We start from the raw sequence: 8,323 nt of genomic DNA on the forward strand, positions 1-8,323 counted from the left end.
GATGCGGGGCTCGATCCCAGGACCCTGAGGCCATGACCTGAGCTAAAGGCAGAGGCTTTAACCCACTGAGCCACCCAGGCGCCCCCAGGTTCTGAGCTTTAAGGAAGAAGTCTTTTGTTATAAAAATAGAGTGGACCTGCTTTGGTGACGTGGGATCCCAGGACTCCGTTGGACAGTGCGAGTCCCCGGCCAGGAGCCCCCAGGCCGAGGGAGGCAGGGTGTTGGGTGCGTGTGCCACAAGAGGACAGCCCAGCAGGTGACACCAAAGCCAGGAGAGCTCGCAGCTCTCCCAGTAGTGCTCACTCCTCTGCACAAGGTCCCCAGCTCTGCTGTGTCTGGGCCTCAGCTGGCATCAGGGCTGACTCTGCCGTCTACCCTATTCCCTCCACTCTCACCAGCTCTCCCCAAGGGTTACTCTCTCTTCCTTGTCCTGGGCCTCCTGACCTAGAGAAGCCTCTGGGTGTGCTCAGGGCGGGAGCTCCCTCAGGGCCAGGCATGGTTGTGCTCGGGGACACTGGGTTGTATCCCTGGGTTGGGCCCCCAGGTTGGGCTGGCTGAAGAAAATTGCAGGGCTGTGTTCATGACCACCTTTATTCCCAGCACTGGCCGTTTCCACCTTTGCCAATGTGACCTGGTCACCACCCCCACCCCACGCACCAGAGCAGCCTCAAGCCCTATCCTCCCCCCTGCCCTGTAGAAGCCAAGTCCCTGCAACAAGCACCCGTCCCCTCCCTGGTGCCCCAGGCCCTTTAAGGGCTCACACAGGGCTCCAGCGAGAGGCCCTAGGCCATCAGCCTTCTGGCACACGCAGGGCTCCAGTGAGAGGCCCCAGGCCATCGGCCTTCTCCAGTGGCCTGGCCAGTGAGCAGCGCAGAGCTGAGCCTATCCCTTGGAGGCTGGGCCAGTCGTATCCTCCTCTTCCAGGAAGGCCTCACCTATGGGCCCAGGAAGTCCTCCTTTCGATAACCCTTCTGCAGTGGAGAGGGGGCCCAGAGTTAGAGTGCCTGCCTTCTGAGCCCTGCTCTCCCCAGGCCCCCACCCTTCCTGGTCTGGGCCTGGATCCCCTCTGGGTCTTTGGTCTCCGATCTCAACGTTTCCCACTTCCTGAGTCTCCTGCTCTACGGGAGTTCCCGGTCTGTCCTCCCTCCCACTGTCCCCGCACCCCTCCTCCCACCCTGACCCCTCGACGTCCTATACCCAGGTCAAACACCGGTAGCCCTGCCTGCCCCAGGTCGCCAGAACATACCGCCCGGAAGTCTCGGTGGAGCTTGTGGTGCTGCCAGAGGTTGGCCAAGAGACTGGAGGCTGCCCGAGAGGACTTCTCACTGTCCGGGCTGGGGGGGACAGCGGGAGTCAGCAGGGAGACTCGCAGGGCCACGGGGAGGGGTGCCGGGAGGGGGAGGGGCTCACCCGTCCCGCTTCTTCTTGATGAAGACCAGCTTTCGGAGCCCGTCAAAGTAGAGCAAGTCTCGGGCGGCAATGGGACTGGCCACCACCAGGTTGTTGAGCACAGCGATGATGTTGACCAGCACGTCGGCTGGGGGACACTTCTCGCCCACGCTGCCAGGAAGCTTCTCAATCAGGTGACTCACCACCTTGGTGGCTGCCGGGAGGCCAGGAGGTCGGGGGGGTTGGGAAGCCAGCCTCCACCTCCACTCCCAGCCACCTGAGCACCTCCGGTCCCCCCAGCCCCGTCCATCCCCCCAGCTCCAGCTGCCAGAGGCCAGCCCAAATGGAGAGCAGAAGAGAAAATCCGGGTGTGAGCGACGGAACCCAGGCTTCGGGATGGCCCGACTCACACATCTCGTCCTTGTTTCTGGCGTTCCGAGAGAGGTTTCGAATGAGGCCAGTCAGTGAGCGCAGCTGGTGGTGGTCAGCGGTCCGAACCCGGTCCAGCAGCGGGTTCAGGATACGCTCCTGCTCCAGGGCCAGGCGGCTCAGCACGCCCGCCCACTGCGGGGGGTGGGGGCGGGGGAGGAGAGGAGCTGGTGAGAGCGGGCGGAGCCCCAGCCCCGTGGCCTGCACCCCAGGTTGGTTCTTCTCTGTGTCCCTCTCTGTCCCCAGCCGATCTGCGAGACTCTGAGGTGGGACCAGCCCTGCACTGTATCTCTCCTGAGAGGTCTTCCTGTTTCTGCCTTCAGCCCCAGCCAGGAGCCTCACCAACTGTGCCTCGGGTGGGTCCCTCCTCTGCTCAAACCTTTCCTTAAATCCTCAGGGACCTCCAGAGCCTGCCCGGCCGGGGATGCTGGCCTCACACCCCTTGCTAGCCCTCGGGGTCCCTCTGCAGCACGTCAGGCCGGTCCCTCCGATGTTGGCTCCTCCGCAGGTGTGTGTTCCTCTGCCGTCCCGCCCCAACAGAATCCACAGCAGCCCTCCCGTGAGTCCCTGTTCTCCCCGCGCGTCCCCCGTGAGAGGCTGGGCTGGGGCCTCACCCTGCGGTCGCCCGCCGTGATGTTCTGCAAGGCCCCAGCGGCCGCCTCAGTTGTGTGCGGGTTGAGCTCACAGCGCTGCAGCAGCCGATTGTACAGCCCCACAATCTGGGGGCTCCACAGCCACTCAAGACCCTTGGGGTCCTTGGATACCTCGGCGAAGGTGAGCGCGTCGGCTGTGAGGGGCAGCTGGAGAGAGGCGGGGAGGGTCAGCCAGGCTCAGGCCAGGGCCCCCCACCCCGGCTGCCAGGCCCGCGCCCACCTCTCGGAGCCGCCGGCTCTGGGGTGTGAAGCAGCCCACCACCTCGCCAGGTGGCGCCCCAGCCACGTCCCTGCGGCCCCGGCCCTCGAGCCGCTGCAGGGCGGACGGCGGCATCTCGTCATACAGGCGGTAGGACAGGTTCCTCAGCACGCACACGGCGTTCTCCACGCTCTGCAGATGGCAGGCCATGGTCAGAATGGGCTAGAAACCCCCAGGGCCCCAAGGTGATGACTGCCTCTCACCTTGTCCTCACACTTGCCCACATCCAGGGCGTGGTTGGTGTAGGTGACTAGGGCATCCACCAGCCCGTGGCATTCACGCATCTTCTGGCGAGTGGCCTGGGACGCTGAGCTGAGGTTCCTGTGGGCGGAGGCAGATCCGAGATCCCCAGTGGGAACCAAACCCCAGGAGGGGAGCCCCTGAGCCCCAGCCTGCCTCCTCCCCCCGGAGCTGGGCCCCGCTGCTTAGCATCCATTCGGCCCTCCAAGCATCCAGATGGGGATTATGACTGTCTGATGAAGTCCCTGATTTGATGAAATCTGAGCCCGCCACCCCCAGGGCCTGGGACATCGGACATCGCAGCCACACCCAGCTTCTGGTCTCACTTCTGCACGGGTGCCAGTGCCTCGCCCTCCAGCCGCCCTCCCATCTGCCTTGCCACTGGCCCTCAGAGTCAAAGGCCCCTTCTCCAGGCCTCCCCTGCCCCCTTACAGGCACTCAGCTCTCTCCCCATGGCCACCCTCTTGGCCTCTCCCAGCTGACTGCCCCCTTCCCGCACACCTGAGGAACCCCGTGGCATTATAGAAGATTTCAGCCTCGGAGGCATTCTGTTGGATGAGGGGTGGTCCCCCAGCCCCTGATAGGGGGCTCAGCACCAGGTCCGTGAGCTGCTCCAGTGTGTCTCGGGCCAGCCGGTCCTTCAGATGGTCGCTGGAGGACAGGTTCCACAGGATCCCTGGGGCAGGTGGGGCCGTGGCTGTGGTCAGTGACAGCCTGCAGGTTCCCTCCTGCCTGCCAGCGGGGCATCTGGGGCCTCACCCAAGAGCTGCACTAGAGGGCCTGCGTGTGAGCTGCAGGTCTCGGGGCGGGACACAGAGGACAGGACAATGCTCAGGGACCAGGGGTCTGGAGGCTAGCCGCAGAGGTGTGCACTAGGGCAGCCGCGGGGCCAGGGGGGAGTGGAGGGGACAGACAAGGGGACAGACAGAGGGATAGCAGGCAGGGGGAGGCGCGGGGATAGGCAGAGGGACAGCAGGCGGGGGAGGCGGCACGGGGACACCTGTGACGTTCTTGCGCAGCTCGTCGTCTTGCTCCCGCAGCGTGCGCAGCAGCTCGAAGATGCCGTTCTCCTCCACTAGTGCCAGCTTGTTGTCCGCGTTGTCGTAGATGAGGTTGCGCATGGCGCCGGTGGCGTGGCGCTGCACCTCCTGGTTGGCGTGGTTGAACAGCTTCACCAGCCTGGGCACCGCCTGAAGGCTGCGGGCCTGAGCACGGGCAGGTGGGTGTCAGCACACAAGTGCGCGTGGCTCGGTGCGCGGGGACGCATGTGGCTGTGCGGGCGGCGCGCGGGTGTGCACAGATGCGTTCACAGCCACACAGGGCCAGGCGGAGGTGTGCCCATCGCGAGTGCCTCCCCCTTCGCTGTGGGGACGGCTCTGTGGGCCCGGGTTGCCCGTGGGCGCGGGGGCAGCGAGAAGGGGCACCGGCGGGGTTGCTCGCGGTCCACGGCCGCTCACCTGCTTCTTGGCCGCTGCGTCACTGTAGCACTTGTGCTGGATGTAGGCGGCTCCCAGCACCTGCAGGTTGGGGTCTGAGGCCATGAGGTACTTGACAGCGGAGGGCAGGTCCATGTCGTCAAAGCTGCAAGGACAGGGGTCGGGGGTCAGCGTGACCCTGGGGAAGGGCCAGGGCTGCCGCGGGAGCACCCTCCCCGGACAGACACCCACCCCCCGCCGTCCTCCGCTCACCCACTGGTGAGCCTCTGCAGCGTGCGGCGGCCACTGTAGCTATCCAGCCCACGCATGTCCGGCAAGTGGCTGGCGTCGGCCAGGCTCAGGCTGAGGCTGCGCACAGAGGGCGCTCGGGCCATGGGCTCCAGGCCGCCCCCCGGTGCCGGCCCCGCCCCGAGGCGGCCACGGTGGCTGCTCTGGAATCGCTGCAGGGTCCGCATGGCAGGAGCTCGAATGGTCCGGCTGGGCGGCCCCTCGGAGGCCTCTGGCCAGTCCAGGCCTCCCACCCGGCCAGAGCTGGCCTGGCGCTCATAGGCGAAGGCCCTGTAGGCGGAGGCCGCCGGGGGATCCAGCTGCTCTGACACGACGCTGTAGCGGTCATCCAGGCCTGCAGCCCCTAGCCTCAGCGAACGCAGGGACAAGGTGTCGTAGTCCACACGGCCCCCCACCCCAGCCCGCTCGTGGAAGGACAGGGGCCGGGCAGGCACGGGTGCAGTGGGCTGGGCTCCCCCATACCCTGCAAGCCCGAAGGTGCTGCCCCCATTGTGAGCAGAGCTCAGCCTCCGACTGGAGCTCAGGTCCACGGCTGAGCGAGAAGACCAGGAGGCAGGGCTGTAGGAGGGCTTGGCAATGGGCCGGAAGGTCTGCAGGGCAGGGAAGAGAGCAGTGAGGGGGTGTCGGGGGCTCCCGGTTCCCTCTCCCTAACCCTGGAGCTTCCAGCTTCCCCCCAGCTTCCCCCATGAGCCTCTCCAGGGGATGGAGAGAGTGTCACTCACAGAGGTGCTGTCCCCACTGAGGCCCTGGGAGCGGGAACTGAAGCCGGCCTGCAGGGCGTGGTAGTGACCGCGCAGGGTGCCTGGGGACAGGGACAGTGGTCGCCTGGCTGGGTCAGATGGCTCATGGGTCTCCGGTTGGATCTCTCCCACAGCCTCCTGCCCCTCCAGCTGTGCTGCGGACAGGCACACTCACCCCCCTGACCTCCTGGTCACCTGGGAAGTGTGCCAGGGACTCCATCAGTTTTTCAGCCCCTGCTGGGGCACACGCCCGGCCCCCTCCTCCAGGAAGCAACACTGACCTCCTGGGAGCCTGTCCTGTGCTGCGGTCACACAGGAGTGCTGCTTGCTTGCCAAGGACACAGTCCCCTGTCCCACCTGGAAGAGCCACGCCTGCCCCGTCCAGCCACACAGAAAAGGGAGGGTGCTGACGCCAGCCTGACTCGGTGGTGAGTGGACAGACGGGGGGGGGGTGGGTGGAGGGTGGAGAGAAGGGGGAGGAGGGAGGGCGGGTGGAAGGACTGGAGCGACGGGAGGATGGACAGATGGACGGCTGCTTGGATGGACAACAGTTGGGGGAAAGTCAGATGGAGACAAAGTAGGGGAATGGACGGGTAGGTGGGCTCTGCGATCTCTGCCAGGGATCAGCCTCTGCTAAGGTCCCTGCTGGGGTCACGGCTTGGGGGAGAAGAGTCGTATGTCCCCAGAGGGCCTGGGCAGGTGACCGGCTGAAAGGACTCATCATGTGGAAGAAGGGAGGAGGCCTGCTTTCCCCCAGCCTCTGCGAGCTGGACAGTCTGGGGGCTCCCCTCCCAGCACACTCCCCAGACCCACCCTGGTTAATGAGGCTTCTGGGCAGGGGCTATTAACCCTTTGACGCTAGTGAGGCCCAGCCTGGGGGACACACCTCCAGCCTGGGGACCTTACTCCCACCCCCAAATTATACTCCTTCCCCTAATAGGCAGGGTAGCCAGGGTGGTAATTAACCCCTCCCTGCTCCCTCCTCCACCCTGTGACCCCCGGGCACCCAACTACTCAGCCACCAGCAAGGCTGAGGCCCAGGCAGGGGAGGACTCAGGAACCCAGGCTGCTCTGGCTGACCCTTTCCGTACCCCCCCCACCCCCCGCTGCCGTGGCCAGCATCCCAAGACCCGTCCTGGGAAAGGGTCCTCTAAAGGTCGAGTGAGCCACTGTGGGGACTGGCGTGTCCTGACATCCTGGGACATTCCTCTTACTCCCTGACCCTGATCCCTGCTGCTGCAATCTGGCAAGGGAGAAGATGGTGTTTCCGGAACAAGTGCCCTGACTCACCGTGTGAGAGACCCTTTAACGCACACGCACGCACAGACACACGCGCGTTCATTGTGTGCACACACAGGCGCGCACACACACATCCACATGCACACGCACGCACAGGCACACACATGTCCACACCCGCGTGCACGCACAGGCACACACACGTCCACACCCGCGTGCACGCACAGGCACACACACGTCCATACCCGCGCGCACGCACACGCTGGGGTCTGCCCAGCACCGAGGGCAGGCTCCCCCGCTCGTTCTTCTCAGGAAGTGTAAGTGGGTCAGGCCCGCGGGGCCGTCCCCTGCAATTCCGCGGGGAGACCCTGGTCCAGACAGGCCACTGGCTCTGGTCCAGGTTTCCCAGACCCGCCCCCTCACGTTTCTATCTGCTCCTTCCCTTGGGGCCCTGGGCGGGGGGTGGGGTGGGGAGGGACGCTGGAGCCTGGATGTCTGTGTCTCAGTGTGTTTGTGTCCCTGTGGGGCTGACGTGTGTGTCTGTGCATCTGAGACCGGGTGTGAGCCTCTGTTACGTGGGACCGGACGCGGGCATGTTCCGGGTGTACTGACAGAGATCGGCCCTGCCCAGCCCGCCATGTGCCAATCACGCCATGTGCCCATGGTGCTCCGGGCCGTGGGGGCAGGTGCGGTCGAGCCCAAGCCAGGCTTGGCCCAGAGGACCCCGGGGTCCCTACTGGGTGGTGGGAGGCCGCACCCATGGCTTCTCCCACACCTGGTGGGGCAGGGTGGGTGACTCAGTGCGAGGCCTTGGTGAGTCAGGGCGCTGAACCCCAGTGCCAGCCCTACCACGGCCTCTGGCCCTCGAACCACCACACCCACGGAGGCCACCTCTATCCACCGCCGCCCTTCCCACTGTCCGGCGCCCACCCTGCAGGCGTCCGCTTACCTCGGGCTGCCTCTGGGGCCCCCTCGGGCTCCGCTGCCCCGCTGTGCCGAGCCTGCTGGCCTAGCTGCAGGAGGCGGGCGCGGACCTGCTCCTGGACGCGGGCCGCCCGCAGCCGCTCCGCATCTGGCCCCTCTGCGCCCCGGCGGTCCAGCTGCAGGTCAGAGGGCAGTGCCAGGGAGCACACGCCGGCCTCAGGCTGCAGGGCCGACAGCAGGAAGTTACCGTCCTGCATGGCAGCAGATGCCCTGGCTGGGTCTGTGCCTGGCCTGGACCACTGGGGCCTCTCCGGCCTGAACTGTCTTCACCCGTCCGGTCCCCGAAGTCCCCTCCCCACTGGCCTCGCCCAGAGCCGGCCTGGAGACAGACGCTGGCCCAGCCCTGAGCTCGGCTGGGGGCGGGGACATCTGGGCCAGGTAAGAGGGAGGGGCCACCACCTGCTTAAGGTGGAATTTGGGCGGAAGAACAGGCCTGCCTGGCCTGTTTATTCCTTCCCCACACCCCAGGACAGAGCAGCAGGGATCTGGGCCCTTCTTCATTCCCAGCTTTTTTTCCCAAGTGGCAGTGGGCCCTCCTGTCCTGAGCGTTGTCTGGGAAGGGCCAGGGTAGCCCGCTGGGGAGCCTGTGGCCAGCCACCTCCAGGGGTCTGCAGGGGAGGGGTTTCCTCTCACTGGTTGACTTGGGGCTCCAGGTAGCCCCTCGACCCA

At 66.0% G+C, this 8,323-nt stretch overlaps 1 protein-coding gene across 1 annotated transcript; it reads right to left on the reverse strand.

Moving 5' to 3' along the window:
- Positions 1 to 813: 813 nt before the first annotated feature.
- PKP3 (plakophilin 3) lies at positions 814 to 7,971 on the reverse strand. Its single transcript, XM_047693766.1, has 13 exons — positions 7,620 to 7,971; positions 5,417 to 5,496; positions 4,659 to 5,284; positions 4,428 to 4,551; positions 3,971 to 4,175; positions 3,472 to 3,646; positions 2,934 to 3,051; positions 2,692 to 2,862; positions 2,433 to 2,618; positions 1,800 to 1,953; positions 1,411 to 1,603; positions 1,247 to 1,334; positions 814 to 971 (listed from the first exon to the last, which is right to left on the reverse strand). Exons 1-13 carry the CDS (start codon positions 7,849 to 7,851, stop codon positions 936 to 938), a joined length of 2,388 nt encoding a protein of 795 aa, XP_047549722.1. The 5' UTR covers positions 7,852 to 7,971; the 3' UTR covers positions 814 to 935.
- Positions 7,972 to 8,323: the final 352 nt, after the last annotated feature.

This window comes from Lutra lutra, chromosome 10 (genome assembly GCF_902655055.1).
Source record: "Lutra lutra chromosome 10, mLutLut1.2, whole genome shotgun sequence".
Lineage (NCBI taxonomy): Eukaryota > Metazoa > Chordata > Mammalia > Carnivora > Mustelidae > Lutra > Lutra lutra.

What these genes read in the sequence shown, in the direction of transcription:
- PKP3 (XM_047693766.1), bottom strand. Translation starts at nt 7,851, where the DNA reads ATGCAGGACGGTAACTTCCTGCTGTCGGCCCTGCAGCCTGAGGCCGGC. An exon ending in GGCCCCAGAGGCAGCCCGAG is followed by an intron (nt 5,497 to 7,619) that starts GTAAGCGGACGC and finishes CCCTGTCCCCAG; the next exon opens with GCACCCTGCGCGGTCACTAC. An exon ending in GCTGCGCAAGAACGTCACAG is followed by an intron (nt 3,647 to 3,970) that starts GTGTCCCCGTGC and finishes CACCTGCCCCAG; the next exon opens with GGATCCTGTGGAACCTGTCC.